The 21,788-nt window shown below is 38.7% G+C and overlaps 1 protein-coding gene across 1 annotated transcript in view; it reads left to right on the top strand.

Moving 5' to 3' along the window:
* Positions 1-767: 767 nt before the first annotated feature.
* The window catches only part of RFXAP (regulatory factor X associated protein), a 78,408-nt gene continuing 57,387 nt past the window's right edge, over positions 768-21,788 (top strand). The window contains exon 1 of the mRNA XM_040447942.1: positions 768-884. Within this exon, the coding sequence (XP_040303876.1) occupies positions 768-884 (117 nt within the window). The remainder of the gene's footprint in view (positions 885-21,788) is intronic.

Consider the following 21,788-nt stretch of genomic DNA (forward strand, 5'->3'; position numbering starts at 1 on the left):
AATTCCAAGTGCATAAGACAGAAGAGGGAGGCAGTGAACCTCTTGATATGTTCACTTGATATGAAGTCAGGCATTTTGGTTGGGGATGAGCAGGTTTAGAAAGGAATGGGAGCAGGCAGGAGAAAGTGTTGCAAGTTGGTAGAGTTGGAATGGTGACCTGGTTCCAGTTAGTTCTCAAAATTTCTATAAGCCTATCCTGATGGGAACTTGAGCTTGTTAGGCCCTTAACTATACAAGAACACTTAGAAGAAACCTGGCCAGCCAAATCTTCCCAAGTAATAACCTTGTGCTCCTATGCCTCAGCCATATCCTCACCTCCATATTTGTTCCTCTAGAGAAACTCCACCTCATCCATCACATACCAACGAAATCATTGTGAGTAACTCGTGAATTATGTCCTATGCATACAAGATTAAAAATCTCTATTAGGCCTTACCCTCACCAACATGAAATGGGGTGATGTTGGTGAAGCGTCCCCTGGTATCTTTACTGTTTTTGAGAAGGCTAAGGTTCACCTGAAGGTGAAGCCACAAAAGCCCTCATCTTTGTACCTTGTGTTGATCCCTCATGTGTGCAATGGGAATTTTCATGCGCAAGGAGAAACATGAGAACTCTCTCAAGATTGTAAGCAATGCCATCTGAACCCTAATTGTATGGCTCTCCTGGCCAACATCATCCATAAAAATTTCAAATCATGGAGAAACTCATAATCACAGTCTATGCCATCAATGCCACGAAGACACTGTGGGTGTCCCCTGTGGTGAACCATGATGTCATGGTGCTTCCCAGAGTATCATCCCCGTAACCAGTGGCACTTCCAAGAGTATGTCATGGATCCGACCTGCCATGTGAAGAAAGCTTCTAAGTTCAACGTCAAGAATGTGGTAGAGCAGGAGTTGGGGGGCCCTCTGAAGAAAGTCCTGAGCAATACTGAAGACTAGATTGTCTCTCATGATTAACAGAGTCACCCACTCCTCCACCTTGATGCAGGGCATTGCCCTCAATGACCACTTTGGTAAGCTTATTTTTAGGTATGAATTTGACTACAGCAACGAGGTGGTAGACCACTCATGGTCCATTAGGTTCCACAGAGTAAGAATCCCCTGGGCAACAAGCCAAATAGTCCTGAGGTAGAGAGCGACTCTCAGCTGCTGGGAAGTCCTTGACTCACATCCAATCCCCAATCCACTGAGAAACTCCCAACCCTTCACAGTTCCCATTCCAAGCCCCTGAAGAACCCTGCCATATATATATACCTTGTCACATATGATCAGCACAATCAATATTATACACTGTGCCCAGAGAAGGAAAATCTACCAGTTCCCCATTAAGAATCACACCTAAGCTTTTTAGTATGGCATTTTGCTTCCTTATTAAGCTCTCAGATTACTTTTCTGTGCCGCACTCTAACCATTCATACAACCCAATATCCTATACGTCAGCCATACTGGCCTTTTTGCTGCATTTTTATTAACTCTGTTTTAGTGAATACTGTTTCCTTTTCTTGAATGTTCTTTCTATGATCCTGGTCTACCTGACAAATGATAGATAATCTTGAGGTAATTGGTGTAACAGTGTCAAAGAAAAGTCAGAAGGGGCTATGGGAGAAAGGTCTCAATAATAAAGAGTTAGCAGCATGTTATTACTTATTGATGGAGCAAATCAGTGATGATCTTGGTTGTGAAATAGGTACACATATGATGCTACTGAAGAGGCATGACCCAAATGTCACCTCTTCTCCATTGCTTTCCCTAGCCTCACTACCCACCTCCCGAGAAAAGGTCTTCGGCTAGAATTATTTTCCCTCTATTTTAATGAGAAAAGCATTTATGAGTTCCTTCATTTCTAAGCTTCTAATGAAGAAAATAAAGTTTCTTCATTTCTAAGTAAACCTTAGTAAATCCCACTCCTGGGGCATCTGGGTGGCTCAGTCAGTTAAGTGTCCAACTCTTGATATCGGTTCAGGGCATGATTTCATGGTTGTGAGATCAAGTCCCACATCAGGCTCTGCACTGAGAATGGAGCCTCTAGGGATTCTCTTTCACCTTCTCTCTCTCTGCCCCTCCCCTCCCCTGCTCATGCCCATGACCATGCTCTCTCTCACTTTCTCAAAATAAACATTAAAAAAATAATAAAAATCCCATTCCTTCCAGACTGTTCTCTGAGTCCTTCTTGCAACATTATATCTATCCTTTCCCTTTTTATTGGAGTCTTCCAGTCTATCCACAAATATGCACAGATGCCTGTACCCTAAATCACTTAACTTTAGTGCCCTTCCAGCTAATATCATATTTCTAACCTTCCACACCCAGCAATTCCAGTGGACAATATATTATTATTGCCTCCATTTTGTTATAAGGCATCTACTGCCCCTTTTAACTTCTTTCTTCATCTTCTTCACTATTACCTCAGGTTATCTGATGACAACAACAAAAAATCCAGATACCAAATGCAGTGCCTTATTTTCAGTTTCCATTGAATATAGGTGATCTATCCTAGTTCTTGAAATGATCTCCTCCTAGTCTTTTGGGACATAACTCCATTGCTTTCCTCCTATCCTTCTAAGCATACCTTTTCAGACTCTGTTCACAGGCGTTCCTCCCTTCCTTCCTCCTTCATCCTAGATATGTCATTGATTCTCTTCTCTTTCATTAGATATTTCACTTTCACAACTTCAACCACCATTCCTGCCTGGACTAGTCCTATATATAAGCCTTGACCTCTCTAACACATTCTGGCTCTGATTTCTGTCTGCATATGGGATGTGACCCCCTACAGATACCACCAACACCTGAAACAGTATCCTTGCAACTAATTTTCATCACCTCTTCTTTTCCAAACATACCTTTATGTCTATCTCTTACATTTCCCTTCCAGCAGAACCACATTAAAACCATAAATAAGAGATAAAATGTCTCTTTTACTTTTAAAGGCTTTGAGAAATTATAATATCCTAAAACTTCTTTGGCAAACAAACTTTATAAACCAGGCTACAGAGAACTAAAGAGGAAATGATGTTTTTACACCTCAAGGTAGATACAATTCTGCAATTTAAGATAAAAAATGTCTCATTTTACAAAGAAAATCACTTCTAGGGAAGCACATAAAGAGAGTTAGATGGATTCCTAAAAGACTAGAGAGGCTCAGGAGTACTTACCTTAGAGGAATCATTTATTTAAGATATAAGGCAAAAAGAGATCTTAGAAAAAATAAGATGCTATATGAATGCAAAGATTGGTTCTATTGAAATTATGTTAATTTAATTCATTTACTCCATGGGGATTATGCCACTAAAGAGTTCAAAAGATTTAGTCATCTTCTTCTGTTACAGATTTATTTTAAACCCTTTTGTTTTCAGCTGTCTACCTTTTGGTCTAGTGGCCTTTTGTACAAAATATTCCCATTAGAAGAAATATTTCTGACTAACCCTTTAAAATATGAACAAAACAGCATCTATTCTGAATTGCTAGCTGCTCTCTGAATAATAAATCTTCCTACAGTTAAACACGGATAATTAAGGTCTGTTTTAGAGACTTGATTTCAGAGAAAGGAGGCTCAGTAATTAAAGTGAAAATGAAAAAAATGAAAATGGAAACTGATCAGGAGTGAATTTCCATTTCCATTTAACAGAATCTCTCAGGTACTAAGTTTTATTAAAATTACCCAGGAGGCTACTCAAGCTATTTGCTTTCCAAATAACCTCTGATTTTGAATAAACAAAATGTAAGCTATGTTATTTTGGTTCTATAACAGAACTAGGAATGAAACACAATTGAAAATTCAGGTTGCAGTGGAGGTTGAAAAAGATGAAAAAAAAAAAGAGCAAAGATGTGTTGATCAGGAGTACCTGGCAAAGCCCCTCTGCTCCCTCCCCACAATAGCCTCTTCCGGGGAGAACCCCAGCCAGGAAAGGTCACTGCACAGTTTTAAAGTTGCTGTTCCTTAAAGCCTATCTGCCTCTTAACCTCCATGGCTGGCAAGGGACTGCTGACCACCCAGGGGCTGCTGCAGTCCTCCAGGATGGCCTCTTCCAGTTGAGGGTTGCAGACAGAACTAGCTTCAAAGATGCCCTGTATCTACTCACGTGGTGTGACAGTCAAGTATGTTCAACGTCATGGTGGCTGTTAGTTCAGCCCCAACAACAGATGAGAAGCACTGAATGCTGCAGGTCTGGGAGAGAATCCCAAAACACATGAACCATCCTCTCTAAGAAAGTCTCAAAATCTCATGGAAACAAACAGGAGAGGACCAAAAGATGAAAGAAAATCTCACTTCTTTTTTCTAGGTTAATAATGTTTACATTTCCAATTACAATTCAAAACATTCACACTAAACTAAAGTGATTAATTTATCTTATTTGTCACCTTCATAATATTTAAGTTCTACTTGAAATGAATGGAAAACAGCTTCGCAAAAATAAACAAAAACCAAAAATACTAACTGCCCAGTATTAGTTTAAGGAGCTTCATTTTTCATATAACCTTTATTCCCCAAATTCTATTTAATGAAGAAACTAAAGTATTATGCCAATTCTCGTGGGTTTCAGACACTATGAAAAATCTAGAGATAATCAGAAAGGCCTATTATTAAGGGTCATGCATGGGAAAATTGGAGGGTGGGGGTCTCGTGCACTCCAGAGTGGTACCAACCAGCATTTTACTACATGTTTGTGTAAGTGTTCAATCTGCTTGGTGATCATGCACACTCTATGATAACCACTATCTTTGTATTAATCATTTTGTCCAGATAGCTTTGAGGGTTATAAAGAAGTATCTTTCCAAATGATTTTTGTGTAACAGAAGAACTGTGCCCAAAACATTGGATCATTTATTTTTGTTCCATTATTTCCCCCATATATGCCAAACTCAATTGGATTAACATACTTGAAACTTCTCATAATAGTAATTCATTTTTTAAAATATCTTAGCATTGCACATTACAGAATAGAATAGTATGACAACTAGAAGGCACAACTCCTGATGTGAAGAAAGTTTTACTTGGATAGGCAACCAGTCTTGAACAAAGGAAACAATTAGGAGATAATTTCACAATTATGAATTACGTAAGTCTTAACATAAGCAAGTATATTATGACTTAATATGAACATTTAAGGTCACTGTCAGATTTTCTTGGATTTACTTCTAATTCTTTATATGTTTTTCTTTTTTAAATGGCATGTTTTATTTAACCATATGTCTTTAAATTTATTTTTTATAGAATATGTATCTAGTACACTTGTTGATGTCCCTTATTAATTTTTCCCATTATCTTTATAAAGCTTTATTGAAACCTGTATGTCAAGGTGACAATAATACAGTGTTTGGAAAATAGTAACAAAAAAAGGGTATCCCAGAGTCAGGTTTACCAAATACATACTGGAAACCAGGGAGCATCTTCCTCCATTTCCCAGCAGGAAGAGAGGGCATAACAATAGCTTCGGCTGACTTATATGCCGTTATTTTCTCTTTTTTAAATCATTATCTATGAGTAATTACAACTTTATTCATATATCTTTAATACGTTTTTTCTTATTTTTCAACTGGGACCTCCAATTCAATGTTGAAATGATATAGCAGGCATCCTCGTGTCATGCCAATTTTAAAGGAGATGATGTTTCTAATGATGTACCAGTAAGGATGATATTTGCTGTAAGTTTTTGGTAAATACATTTTAGGTATTTTTCATTTACTGTGATAACTTTTAATAAAAACATTTACAAACAGCTTGAAACTGTCATGAAACAATTTATATTTACCCATATGTTAATTTGCTCATCATTCCTTCTTGTGTTGCACACACATCTTCCTTTTTTCTTCTTCCTCAAGTGAGTCCTTTAGAAGCTCCTTTGAAGAGTGCCTACTGGTAATACACTCTCAATATTTCTTAGCTGAAAATGTCTTTATTTTGCCCTTATGCTTGCCTGAAGTTTTAACTAGGTATGTGTTACCGTATTGACAGTTCTTTTCTTTCAGCATTTTGAAAATATTATCCATTTAGGGCCTCTCTCCATTGTTGATGTTGAAAAGTCAGCCCTCGCATTACTGCTGCCGCCCAAAAGTATGGTCTACGGAGCTTGTCAGATGTGTGGATCTCAGATCCCATCCTAGACCAATTGAATCAGAACTCTGAAATGGTGGAGACACTTCTCCATGCTTACTTACTAAATTTACAGGTGATTCGGGGGCTCATTAGAGGTTGAGAACCTAAGAGTAATTTGTGTATAGGCAACTTGATCTCTTCCTACTTTTAAGATCTTCAAGACATTATGATATATCTAGACGTAGATTTATTTTATTTATTATGCCTGGGAATTTTTACTTCTTGCATCTAAAGATTCACATCTTTCAATAATTCTGGGAAATCATCAGCCATTATCTCACCAAATATTTTCTCCTTCTGTAACTCCAATAACGTGTGTTTTAAACATTTTCATTTTTACTTTCCTATAGTTTTTAATGTAGATCTCTACATATTAATATCTCTAATTTTTCATAGGAAAACAATTTCTGAATAGGGGTATCTGTAAATGACTACATCTGCAGAAATTTAATTCAACAACTTACACAACGGATGCTGAGTGACCCACACACACACTTCTAATCTCCGAGTTGGGAAATAACTTTCCACTAAAATAGTATAGCATTTTACAATTACTGCAGTACCTTAAAGCTTAATCAAAACAGCACCACCAAAACTACACTGTAAAATGGAACGACTGAGACCCTTCTGTTGTTTGTTTATGAAGTAAAATCTCTCAGAAAACATTCAAGACAAGTTGATACTTCATTTTCATATCACAGTGTGTTCTTTTACAAAAAGGTACCCACGTATCATATCTTTGTCAAAAAGGAGTAACTTATTTTTTTTTTTTTAAGTAGGCTTCACATCCAGTGTGGAGCCCAATGCAGGGTTTGAACTCATGACCCAGAGAGACCAACACTTGAGCTGAGATCAAGAGCCAGATGCCCAACTGACTACACCACCCAGGCACCCTTGCAGTAAATTATTTTCAAAATACTTCTCAGTGAAGAAAACAGCCAAGCTAAGAAAAAAAAAATCCAAGATATTTTCCTGTGACTTTAAAATTCATTTCATTAATAGTTGTATTCACAGACTCCACAGAAAATCTGTTTCCTGATATTTCAGGGACCTTTCATCAAATTTGGTGATTCAATGACTTTCACAGAAAAGAATGTCAGCAGTTTTAGAATGCCAGAACAATAGCTTCATCTGAACCTCTCAGTGCTTCCCCTCCACTCGAAAACATGAGGACAAAGAGCTCGAGCAGAAATAAAACCAGGCATAGAACCTAATGGGGGAGGGGGCATATTCTTCTTTAACATGCTGATGGATAAATAGGAAATTTAAAACTTGATTTGTTTTAAAAGCTAATGCTTTCGAGACTAATTATCTGTAATGACAATATGTCTGTGTGCTATGTAAATAAGAACCTACAATGAGACACATCTGTCATAATGAAATGTGACACAGGAGAGATTAGACTAAAGCTTTCCTTACAGTGAGCTTTTAGACAAACTTTTTCTCTGATTAATAAAATGTCCCATTGTTTGAGACACTTGCAGTAAGATGTGGATGGAAATAGGATTGGATTATTATAGGAATTTTTGTGGATGAGTTATGCAGATTTGATCTGATTAGTTCATTTGTGCTCAGCAGAGGCAATGATTGCTCCCTCTCAGTCAGCCATTGCCATGTTCTTCAGAAAGGCACAGGATCCTCTGGGAGCTGAAGTCTGGTACCTGACATTAATGTATGGGCTTGTTTACATCAAGAAGCTCATTCAGAAGAAATTCTTTTCTCTCTCTCTCTCTCTCTCTCTCTTCATCTAGAGACCATCATAAAACAAACAGAAACTACCATGATCTGAGGCTTACCTCGTCTCACTCTCTTCTCTCACCTGTAACCTCCACCTCTCCCTTTCTCCTGGTTCTTTCCCATTAGCCTAGAAATGTGCACATGTCTCTGTCATCTTAAAAAAATAAAATAACAGAAACAAGAAAGTCCTCTTTGAATTCTGCCAATTTAATTCACACTTGACTCACTGAAAGAATAGTGCATTTCTCCATCTTCACTTTTATTACTTCCCTTTCATTCAGACCCCATTGTCATCTGGCTTCTTCCCAGATTAGAAATATTGTTGGGATGCCTGGGTGGCTCAGTCAGTTAAGTGTCCAACTCTTGATCTTGGCTCAAGTCATAATCTCAAGGTTCGTAAGATCCAGCTCAGCATTGGGCTCTGCAATGAGAGCAAAGACCCTGCTTGGGATTCTCTCTCTTTCTTTCTGCGCCTCCCCTACTCATGAAAACTCACACACTATCTCTCAAAATTAATAAATAAAACCAAACAAACAAAAAAATAAATCTTGTTAACAACTGTAATAACAACAAGGTGTCTATTTTTCAGCCCCTACCTTGTTTGACAACTCCAGGGACCCAACACTATTGATGACTCCTCTTTGTGAGGTTCTTTACACAGTGGGTGTCTAGGACTCCAGTTTTTCTTCTAATTCTCAGTTCTACTCTTCCATGGGCTCCTCATCATCAATCCTCCTACTAAACAGTGGTGAGCCCCAGACCTGCATCATGAGGCCCCTTCTCTTCACATTCTGCCTGGGCAATTGCATCGTTGCTCACAGCTTCTCCTTAAGTTGAGAATTCCAACATCTGCATCTGCTGTGCAAACCCTCTCCTCAGCTCCTGAGCTCCAAATCTATACATCCCACAGCTCATATGGATGTTAAATAGACACCGCAACTCAATGTAACCAGAGAGGCTTTATTTTGAAAGAAGAAAAGTTTTTCCTACTATATTCTTTATCCTCTCAGTTCTTCAACCAGTAACCAAAGAACCAGCTTTGCCGCTTCTCTTTCCCCTTTGTCTGACCTCAATATCACTAAGACTTGTTAGTTTTCCTTATCCCCTTCTCACCATTCTCAGTGTCTTACCTATCCCGTTGTCTTCCTTCTCAATGACACTATTGTAGTTTACACTCATTATCCCCTGCCTATAACACTGTCTCCTAAACAGTCTCCCTGTTGTGATATTTGCTGCTCTCCAGCCATTCAATTCACTGCTGAAGCGATGTGCCTATAATTATAAACCTCACTCTGTTGTTGAAAACCCTCCACATTGGACATCTCTTACGCACCCCTTCAGATCCTTCAGCCTCCCTGTCTCCCAGGCCTCTGTCACTTGCTCTGCCCTAACTACAGCTACTTCACACATCTAAAATGCCTGCCTACAGAAATCATCTGCCTGATCCCAAGGCCTGGAGCTTCTAGCTCCCCTCCACCACTCCCATGCTCAGATGAAGCACCACATGTTAGTCCTGGTTCTCCAAGAAGCAAATACCAAGATTCAATTAAACATGTGCTACAGATCTGATCACTATTGAAGGAGAGAAAGAAGTTAGGAAGGTTATATAGAAGAGTCCTAGACTCCAGTGCAGTTCTAAGGAAATCTTGGCAGGAATGCTGAGACATCCACAAGCTAAAACCTCCTGTTAGAGGAGTCCCTGTCTCCTAGGAATAGACCTACCTTACTATGCTATGATCAGCCTGCTATGATCAATCACTGGGGCAGACAGAGGAAGTGTGGCCTCTGTACACTTAGCGTGTACACAGATCCACCAAATCATACTGCTGGACAGACACAGCAGCAGTCTACTATATGACGGAAGTGGCACATTTATGATGAGGCTGGAGCAGGTCCAAAATTATGAGTAAATTACTATCAACTGCTGGTCCAGACTGCCTGCCATCTACTTCTACAACACCAGTGCCTCTCTTTCAACCCATTAATTCCTGTGCTGACCAAGTCTCAGAGGAAAAAGACACAAGACTGGCTCATAGTATGTTGGTGTAGCTGGAAATGAACAGTTACCACATTAGCCCCAAATGTGGGTGACTCTGAAAGATGGTCTGACATAATGACCCTGAATAGTCTCCTTGACCAGCCCAGTGCTTGTGCAATAAGCTACAGAGTAGACAGGGTAACAAAGATGAAGACTATGCATGGGCCTAATAACAATGGCTTCTTGTCATCTTCACCAATCTGGCTACAGCCACTTATGAGTGGCCAATGTGCCAGCATCAGAGACTAAAGATGTGCCCTCAATGTATCGCCATCCCTTTAGGTGTCATCCAACAACTATCTAGTGGCAAGTTAATTTTTCCATGCTGGAAGGGACATTAATTATTAATCCATACAACATTGACACATACTCTGGATAGAGGGTTGCCTTTCCTACCTGCAAAGCCTCTATTGACACCACTATCAAAGGGCTTGCAGAATGCTTTATCCTTCAACATGCTTTCCACACAATGTTAGCTCCCACGTGGGATTGTTTTCTACAGCAAAAGAGGTACAAAAGTGGACTTGTTACCAGGGGACTCAATGATTATACTACATACCCCACCAGACCAACAAAATGACAAACAGCCTGTTGAGGGCTCAACTATGGATGCAATATCTTGTGGGGTTTGGGTACTGTCTTCCAAGAAGTGATATATGGGCCAAATTGACAGGTGACATATAGTAATATGCTTCCAACAGTAAGGGTTTATGGGTCCAGGAAGCAAGAGACACACAAGTTGTCCCCTCATCATCAAACACAGGGGTCCATTGACAGGATTTGTGCTTCTACTCCTTGCAATCCGAGGTCCTTCCCAATCGGAGGCCCTAGTTCCCGGAGAAGGGGCACATCTGCTACTGTATGTAAGAGTCCCACTGATTACCCCTGGACCATTTTGAGCTTTAATGACAATATTTTGAGCTTTCATGCCAACAGTCCAAAAGGTAAGGAAATGGTTTCCTGTCTTATTGATTTAATTAAAGAGCTGGTGTTACCATCACAGGATGGCTTCAAAGGAGATAGTGTCTGAAACCCAGGGGATCCACTGGGTATCTCTCAGTACTCACATGCCCATTGGTAATGGTTAATGGAAAAATGCAGCAGCCATGACCTAAAATGTACAGGGAAAGCAAAGGGTGAGACCACTTGAAGTTCTAGGTCACCTCACCAAGAAACCAATATAGACCAGCAAAAGCTGGCCCAGGATGAGGGAAGTATATAGAATGTATGTGAGGACAGAGATGATAAATATCAATTAGAGCCTCAGGACCAGCCCCAGCCAAAAGATTGTAACTTATTATTTCACTAGCCTACTTGCCTTCTTTCTGGAAATCACAACAAGTCTCCTTCCTGAGGGGAATTCTGTGATTGACCGACTTGTTCCTCCTCTCTGTGGGGAAGCAGTAAGAGCAATTTGTTTTCATAATAATAAAAGCCCAATATTGTATCACAGAAACCATATATAATGGAAGGTCACAAGCATATCTGAGGATCATAAGAGGTCATCTGTACTGGGTACATCTTATGCACTGCTTCAGATTCCCCCAGCCTCACCTGTCAATCAGCCCTTGGCTATCTGTTCTGCCTCAACCACTGCCACAATGACTGGTTCCAGACTCAGATGAAGCACCACACTGCAAGGCATGGATCTGGCTCTCTAGAAGGTGCCCAGTGATGCAGTTCAAAAGTAGAAGGGAGTTAATACCTCAACAGTGAGCTCTGTTTAATGGGAGACAAGAGAAGGTAAGATGCTATCAGATGGATTCCCTTCCCCTACACACGCTGATGGAATGCTCTGAGGCACGTCTTTTTTGTACAGCGTCTTTGGAGCTGTTTCAAGTGGCTGAGAAACTGGCTCTGTTTCTTCGTGAAGTGATGACCAGCTTCGTAATGAAGACCTTGTGTACCTCCCATCCTTGCCTGACTTATTGCACTTTTCCTGTCTCACTGCCCCCAGATTACCTTTCCGGGAAAGCATTAGCATTTAATCCTTACCTCTGGTTCTGTTTGATAAAGAACCTGGGCTAAGTTTCACTTCACTGCTCACTCCCTCCAAAGAAAACCTCGGTTCCAGTTCCCGATGTCATTTTCACTCTCATCACCTGTGGTCCCCTACGTTCATCTTTTGGTGATCAAGCAGAGCTCCTCACAGGTTTCCAAGCTGCCCACCTTTTTCACAGCATCATACATCTGTATCTGCTCTTTACTGTGCCTGGAGAATACTCTCCCACCCACTCCCTCTGGTGAACTCCCCACAGTGCCAGGGGTAAAGTCAGACAACAATGAATCCAGTACCTCACGAAACTTCACTACAATTGAAATGTTTAGAAGCCTCTTTCAGTATCCTTGCTTAATACCAAAATATTAAAAGAAAAAGAAAAGAAAAAGAAAAGAAAAGCCACGTATGAATAGATAAACACTTATTCTTCCTCTTATGGTAAAAAAAATACTTGAAATACAAGAAAATCACTATGGAGACAAGCTGAAATGCATTCCTTTATCAGCAAATGTAATTGAAAGATTCTCAGCAAAACTGCTGAATGTCTGAAGATGTAAAGAAATAAATATTAAAATAAGTATATAATAATACAGGTTTTCTGTATAGATAGAAAAAAGTAAAGATATTGCTAAAAAATCAATTTATGATATTACTAGTCTGGTTCAAAAAAGAAATAAAAAATAACTCCTTTTCTTATGAACAACTAAAGGAAAACATGTACCAAGAAGCTATATTCTCAATGGTAAATTCTTTAATGAAAACAATTATTTTTTTTTTATTTTTTTTTTCAACGTTTATTTATTTTTGGGACAGAGAGAGACAGAGCATGAACGGGGGAGGGGCAGAGACAGAGGAAGACACAGAATCAGAAACAGGCTCCAGGCTCTGAGCCATCAGCCCAGAGCCTGACGCGGGGCTCGAACTCACGGACCGCAAGATCGTAACCTGGCTGAAGTCGGACGCTTAACCAACTGCGCCACCCAGGCGCCCCTGAAAACAATTATTTATGAAAAAATTTGCTTAATTGAATGGTTACTTAAAGTGGACTAAAAAATATTCTGGGATAACATCATAGAAACATTTCCACATATAAAATCCTGCACTGCATCATTCATAGTCAAGATGTTACAGCAAAGCAGTTGAAGCCAGGAGTGTGCCAAGTGTTAGAGATGTCAAAAATGTAGTTCCTTTCCAAGAAGACAAGATCTTTAAAATACAGACTCTTGTACAATACTTTGTAATGACATGAGGAATAATCGTGGTAATCTTTTGAATGACACAAGGTTTGTTTTTTTCTACTTGTGGCAAAATACATAAAAGGTTTGTTGAATATAAAGGTATTATACATCTTTATTATATAAAACACCATGCTCCAGATTTGCTGATTTTTTCTGGTATGACAATGGTTGTCAGGATTTGCTGTTGGGAAGATATTTTCATAGATTAAATACCCTTTATCACCACCTTCAAGATGAAGCTACCATTTTGATAATTTTGATTCTGATAATGAATGAGAAAACAACTGCTTATTGAAAACAAAAAAATTACTCTGGGGAGAGTATTTTGAACAATGACTGTTTGATATTATTTCCATTAGCATATGATCATACAACTGACAATAATGTATGCCACCTGTAACAACTCCTTCCTGTGCTCACATTTTAAAAGTTGACAATACATTTTCAAACCTGTTTTCAAATCATCCACATGTGGAATTTCATTGGACCTATACCCACTTACAAAAATACATAAAATGCAGGACTTTTTGATGAGTCTGCATAAACAACTGATTGATATCACGGAAGATGAACATCTGGTGAGTGATTTTCAACTAAAATCTTTGCATAATTGGTGAATGGAATTGAAAAAAACAGCATCATGATCTAGCAGGCACAACCAACAATGCACATCTTCAATTTGTATACATGTATCTTTGTGAGGTATTTTTCTACTATGACCACCTTTAGAAACAACTATAGAAAGAAACTGAGTTTAGAACCAGAACTTAAAACCAAATCTTTTCAAAGATAATATAGCATATCCAATGACATGTTTTCAATGATGTTTTAAAAAATGTAACTGCTTATCTCATCTTTGTCTCATCCCTTTTTTAAAGTTCAATTTGCTTTTGTTTGGTATATGATTCATGTATATAATAAATATACATCAATTAAGAGTACATGACCATTTGGCAATGATTTCTTGGATATGACATCAAAAGTGTAGGCAACAAAAGAAAAAAGTAGATAAATTAAACTTACTAAAACTACAAACTTTTGTGCATCAAAGGACACTATCAACAGAGTGAAAAGGCAACCTACAGAATGGGAAAGATATTTGCAAATCATGTATTTGATAAGGGATTAATATCTAGAATACATTTTTAAACACCTGCAACTCAAAAACAACAGAAAATAAACAACCCACCTTAAAAATGGGAAAAGGACTTGGATAAACATTTCTCCAAAGAAAATGCACAAATGACCAGTAAGCACAAATCACTAGTCATTAGGGGAATACAAATCCAAACCACAAAGAGATACCATTTCATATCCATTATAATGACTGTTACTAAAAACAAAAACAAAACCAGAAAATAACAGGTGTTGATGAGGATGTGGAGACACTGGAACCCTCATACACTGCGAGTGGGATTGTAACGAGGTGCAGCCATGATGGAAAACAGTATGGCAGTTCCTCAGAAAATTAAATACAGAATTACCATATGATCCAGCAAGTCCACTTCTAGATATATACCTGATGAAATTGAAAATAGGGACTTGAACAGACACCTGTACACTAATATTCATGTCAGCATTATTTACAATAGCCAAATATATATTTGTTATTATATTTATATTACTGACATATAACATTAGTAATAATTGTTATTATATACTGTTATATTTTTGTATACATTTTGTATACATATACACAATGGAGCATTGTTTAACCTTAAAAAGGAAGGAAATTCTGAACAAGGTACATAATATGAATGAACCTTAAAGACATTATGTAGAATTCCCCTGGAAAGCCATCTGGCCCTGGGCTCTTATTTTTTGGGAGATTTTTGATTACTAATTCAATTTCTTTACTGGTTATGGGTCTGTTCAAATTTTCTTTCTTCTTGTTTCAGTTTCAGCAGTTTATAATGTTCCTAGGAATTTGTCCATTTCTTCCAGATTACCCATTTTATTGGCATATAATTGTTCATAATATTCTCTTATTACTGTTTTTATTTCTGTTGTGTTGGTTGTGATCTCTCCTCTTTCATTCTTGATTTGATTTATTTGGGTCCTTTCCTTTTTCTTTTTGATCAAACTGGCCAGGGGTTTATCAATTTTGTTAATTCTTTCAAAGAACCAGCTCCCAGTTTCACTGATCTGCTCTGTTTTTTTTTTTTTTTTTTTAATTTCACTATCATTGACTTCTGCTCTAATCTTTATTATTTCCTGTTTTCTGCTGGTTTTGGGTTTTATTTGCTGTTCTTTTTCCAGCTCTTTAAGGGGTAAGGTTAGGTTGTGTATTTGAGACCTTTATTCCTTCTTTAGGAAGGCCTGGATTGCTATATACTTCCCTCTGCGTCCCAGAGGTTTTGGGCTGTGGTGTTATAATTTTCATTGGCTTCCATGTACTTTTTAATTTCCTCTTTAATTTCTTGGCTAGCCCATTCATTCTTTAGGAGGATGTTCTTTAGTTTCCAAGTATTCATTGTCTTCCCCAATTTTTTCTTGTGGTTGATTTTGAGTTTCATAGCATTGTGGTCTCCTATGGAATAAAGACAGTCTCTTCAGCAAATGGTGCTGCGAAAACTGGACAGTGACATGCAGAAAAATGAACCTGGACCACTTTCTTACACCATACACAAAAATAAACTCAAAATGGATGAAAGACCTAAACATAATACAGAAAGCCATCAAAATCCTAGAGGAGAAAGCAGGCAAAAATCTCTTTGGCCTTGGCCGCAGCAACTTCTTACTCAACACGTCTCTGGAGGCAAGGGAAACAAAAGCAAAAATGCACTGTTGGAACCTCATCAAGAATAAAAGCTTCTTTCTGCACAGTGAAGGAAACAATCAGCAAAACTAAAAGGCAACCAATGGAATGGGAGAAGATATTTGCAAATGACATATCAGATAAAGGGTTAGTATCCAAAATTGATAAAGAATTTATCAAACTCAACACCCAAAAAACAAATAATCCAATGAAGAAATGGGCATAAGACATGAGTAGACACTTCTCCAAAGAAGACATCCATATGTCTAACAGACACATGAAAAAATGGTCAACATCCCTCATCATCATGGAAACACAAATTAAAACCACAATGAGATACCACCTCACACCAGTCAGAATGGCTAGAACTAACAATTCAGGCAACAACAGATGTTGGCAAGGATGCGGAGAAAGAGGATCTCTTTTGCACTGCTGGTGGGAATGCAAACTGGTGCAGCCACTCTGGAAAACAATATGGAGGTTCCTCAAAAAATTAAAAATAGAACTACCCTATGACCCAGCAATTGCACTATTAGGTATCTATCCAAGGGATACAGGTACGCTGTTTTGAAGGGGCACATGCACCCCAATGTTTATAGAAGCGCTATTGACAATAGCCAAAGTATGGAAATAGCCCAAATGTCCATCAACAGATGAATGGATAAAGAAGATACAGTATACACACACACACACACACACACACACACACACGCACACACACATACACACAAATGGGAGTATTACTCAGCAATCAAAAACAATGAAATCTTGCCATTTGCAACAATGTGAATGGAAATACAGGGTATTATGCTAAGCAAAATAAGTCAGTCAGAGAAAGACAAATATCATACGACTTCACTCATGTGTGGAATTTAAGATACAAAACAGATGAATGAACATAAGGGAAGGGAAGCAAAAATAACACAAAAACAGGGAGGGGACAAAACATAAGAGACTCTTTCATACAGAAAACAAACTAAGGGTTGCTGGAAGGGCTGTGGGGGGAGGGATGGGCTAAATGGGTGAGGGGCATTGAGGACACTTGTTGGGATGAGCACTGGGTGTTGTACAAAGGGGATGATCACTGGAATCTTCTGAAAACATTATAGCACTATATGCTAACTAACCTGGATGTAAATTATCAATAAATAAGTAAATAAATAAATGACATTATGTGATGTGTGAGATAAGCCAGACACAGAAGGACAAACAGTATATCATTCCAGTTATTTGAAGTATCTAGATTAGTCAAATTCATAGAAACTAACAATAGAATGGTGGTCACCAGGGGCTGGGGGCTAAGAGAGGATGAGAAGTTATTGCTGAATGGGTATGGAGTTTCAGTTTGGAAGATGAAAAGTTTTGGAGATGGCTGTACAACAGTGTAGATGCACTTTATGTCACTGAACTGTGTACATTAAAACGGTTAACTTTTATGTTGTGTCTACTTTACCACAATAAAAATAATAATAAAAGGAACATGACTTAAATGTATGTACATCTGAATGGCAGAGCATTCTTCGTCCTCTGCACAATGGCACATGTCCAATTAATGCTTGGGAAAGGAAGAAAGGAGGGAGGAAAGGACATCCATCTTGGAATTATGACAGGGAGACATTATTTTCCTGTGTATGTCTTTGAAGGATACAAATATTTGGCACCCTGAGAGATACCAGCAATATGTTCTCCCAGAACATGGAGACTTTTCTCAACATCTAACCTGCCCTCCTCCATCTTCCCAAATTCTGACCCCACAGTGTTTTCAACCTCACAACGGCTGCCAAATTTGCAAATGTTAAGGGGAACTTCTGATAAGTCCTCAGTGAAATTAGTAGGAAAATCCATACCACCTTTCCTAAGCATGCAAACAGAACTGCATTCAGGCAAAAGCCTCCATTTGATATCATGTATAGGAGAAAAGGAAAGTCTACCCACAGGCCTAACACCACTCCCAAATGACAGTCAGGCTCAGTGTAATAAGTGTCTTCAAGTTGCTGGGCCATGACCTAGAGCCTAATTATGATGAATTAAAATAAGCAAACTTTGCTCATTTCTCTTCTCCTGAAGTCTATGTTTGGCACCTTATTTTAATTGAAATCTTTGGAATTAAATACTACTAACATTGACACATACAATACGGGGTAATTCTTCTAAAAGATCAGTAAAGTTTAAAACCCTGCAATGCTTTCAACTTAAAATATCATTCTATGTTTAGGGAAAACGTCAAAGACAACAGTTTCCTTTTATTACAGATCACCTAGAAGACAGATAATATTTAATATGTGTGAGGATAAATCTGCAAAGAAAAGGAAACGTCAAAAGGCTGCTGTTAGACTCTATGGTATGCCAGTGTTTAAACACTGAAAAACCAATAAAATGTCATTTCACATTTAAAGTAAGCATGCTAATCTCCAGATAGAGAAGTTATAGGAATTCTTTTTTCCTTTAAAAAAACCGATATTCTGACAGTAACTTCTGATATTAATATTAATGCATATTATTTTACAAACAAAATTGGTGTCGGCAGCTCAGGATACAATGTTTTACAGCAAAGGGAGAACATATAATAGGACTATGGGATGGAAGAACCCTTATTTTACCATTATTTTTAAATCTCTTCATTAGAAAGTATGTAATTCTATGAAGGCAGAAACCATATTATTTTGCTCATTTCTATATTCTCCCAACAATGCTAGCACATAATAGGTATTTCATAAGTATTTGTTAAGTGGATACATAAAAGTGCAAAAAGTTAGGTATTCACTTAATGTATTTCAAAGGAAAATTGCCAAAAACAGGCCCCCCAAATCAGTTACAGAACTGAAACCTCATCTCACTAGGGTGACGTGACTGCCACATGACTAGCTAGTGGCAGAGTTCCAACAGAGACCAGTGTCCTCACTTCCCCAGAAATTCATGTTTCCGTTTAAAGGAGCAGAGTGAAGATTCTATGTTGCTACATCAAGCTCTTCTCCAGTTATTCCCTAACTGGAAATGAGACAAGGAAGGATGAGCATCCAGCTTTCTTCAACCACTAAGAATAAAGACAGAGAGCAAAATGCCAACAGGAATGGGAGCAGATCTTGAACAAACAAGGGAAAAGAGGAGAGGGCCAGAAAGAGTCATCCTTACTAGATTTGAAGATTTAGCATTATTTTCACAACTCCCTTCATTTGCTCTGAACTAATGAATGTTCTCTGGGTCCTTCTCAGTATGAGCCTTCAACATCAAAGAAATGATTACAATGTTAAATGTTTTTTCCTATACTAAATGTGTACCATTTTATTGAGTTTAAAGGAGATGTACCACTATATACCAAATAAAAAATAATGTTTCATATAATTAGTATTTATTTTTCCAACTACATACTTTTTGGGTAACATGTAGTTACATCCCAAGGCTTACTACAAAGACTTAATTTCTACTTTACTGAAAAATATAGAAGTTTCCATTTTTATTAAAAAACACATCAGGGGAAAGAGAAACAATTGTAAAATACAGACAATATTTAGATTCCAAAGAAAAGAGGAACATTGTATTTCCTTTAATTTTTTTTTAATGTTTATTTATTCGAGAGAGAGAGAAATAGAGTGCAAGGGGGAGAGGGACAGAGAGAGAGGGAGACACAGAATCTGAAGAAGGCATCAGGCTCTGAGCTGTCAGCACAGAGCCCAACAGGAGGCTTGAACCCACAAACATCAAGATCATGACCTGAGCCCAAGTCAGACACCTAACCAACTGAACTGCCCAGGCGTCCCTGTTTTTAAACAAATTATAAAAAAAGATATTCTAGGGGCGCCTGGGCGGCTCAGTCGGTTGAGCGTCCGACTTCGGCTCAGGTCACAATCTCACGGTTTGTGACTTCGAGCCCCGCGTCAGGCTCTGGGCTGATGGCTCAGAGCCTGGAGCCTGCTTCCGATTCTGTGTCTCCCTCTCTCTCTGCCCCTCCCCCATTCATGCTCTCTCTCTGTCTCAAAAATAAATAAACATTAAAAAAAAAAAAAAGAGATGATCTAGTTAGAAAGCACTGGTCAGTGTATATGGTAAAAAAGCAGTATCTATCCTCTGTCCTGCCATCTCTTCAGTTTTACTAGAGCCAATGCTGACACCTATTATCAGTCATTACCCAATCCTGTCTGTAGGATTTCCTAATTCAGTCATGAATATAAGCATAGAGTTTAGGTACCGGGGAAGAAGTGGTATAAGTGAAAATGAAATTTGTTTCCAATGAAATAAAGGCTTTACACCACACTCAATATAAAATGAAGTACCCTCCTCCCAACATATATTCAACAAGCGCTGGCTGATATTTTCCTTACCTGGGGTAGATGGTTCTCATTCCCTTTCTACACAGCAGAGCCTGTTATACTAGCCAATTGTTTCTAAATTCTACCCCTTGAGAATTACAAAGAATGTTAGTAAATGCTACAAGAGAAACAAAATCTGTAATTAACCAAAAAGTTCAAAAAGACCCTGGCTTAAAGAAAATGATTAGAATGATTTGTTTGCTACCAGTTTTTCACACTCCCTTAATATGCTAATGTGAATAGAGAATCTCCAAAAAAGGGATTAATATGAACTGTTTTCCAAACTTTTTTGGCACCTTTTTTTTTCTCAAAGCATCTTGGGGAGAAAATGTCTTTTTCTCTTTACCTGTGTCAGAAAAGGCACCTTCAGCCATGCTTAGCTCTAGTTTCTGAGTGGAAATCAATTCTCATATCACTTCCCTATTTAAAATCTGTCAGCAGTTTAAAATACTTCAGAATATTTTAAGAATATAAAATCCTGGGGTGCCTGGGTGGCTCAGTCGGTTAAGCGTCCGACTTCTCTCAGGTCATGATCTCACGGTTCATGGGTTCGAGCCCCGCGTCGGTCTCTGTGCTGACAGCTTGGAGCCTGGGGCCTGCTTTGGATTCTGTGTCTCCCTCTCTCTCTCTGCCCCTCCACCACTTGTGCTCTATCTCTCAAAAATAAATAAACATTAAAAAAATTTTCTTAAAAAAAAAAAAAAAAGAAAAGAAAAGAACATAAAATCCTGATTTTGGCTTGTAATTCTGACCCCTACCTGAATCTGCAGCTTCATCCCTTAACTTGTCCCAGTTAAGCCCTTAGAAGGTGCCCTCCCGGGGCGCCTGGGTGGCCCGGTTGGTTAAGCGACCGACTTCAGCTCAGGTCATGATCTCACGGTTCGTGAGTTCGAGCCCCGCGTCGGCTCTGTGCTGACAGCTTGGAGCCTGCTTCCGATTCTGTGTCTCCCTCTCTCTCTGCCCCTCCCCTGTTCATGTTCTGTCTCTCTCTGTCTCTCTCTGTCTCAAAAATAAGTAAACGTTAAAAAAAATTAAAAAAAAAAAAAAAAAAAAAAAAAGAAGGTGCCCGCCCGTCCCTGGGCTTTTGTGCACCGCCATTCCATAGACTGCAAGAGCTGCTTGCTGGAGAATGGCCCCTTCCTGGCGCTCTGGCCTGGCAGATATCACCCCACTCAGTCTGGTCTGGGTTCCTCCATGCCTGTACCTCCTCCGCCGTGCCACAGCTCCAGTGACCGTTCACTTGTCTTTCCCACTCCTTCTGCGTAATAGGTACTGTTTAAATGTTTGTTGAAATGGATGGATGAATGAAGAGTTCTCACCTAACAGAAGTGATGAGGATGGGGAAGGCGGGGATTTAATGTCAACAGACTGTGAAAGAACACTCTGCTTTATACTAAACTCTTGGTTTTCCATGTGACACATTGTGCAGCCTATTTAAATCACCAAGGAACTGGCCGAAACCCTACCATTTATGGTAAAGAGAAAATTTCGCTTTTATTTTTGACCATGTTGGACATATAAACATCCTGCAGCATAAAATCTACACACATATATTCTTCCATCCACTGGTGAATCATTCATCTATGATTCTATTTTTCCATTACTACCAGAT

This window comes from Herpailurus yagouaroundi, unplaced genomic scaffold (genome assembly GCF_014898765.1).
Source record: "Herpailurus yagouaroundi ecotype Mexico unplaced genomic scaffold, PumYag 197, whole genome shotgun sequence".
NCBI lineage: Eukaryota > Metazoa > Chordata > Mammalia > Carnivora > Felidae > Herpailurus > Herpailurus yagouaroundi.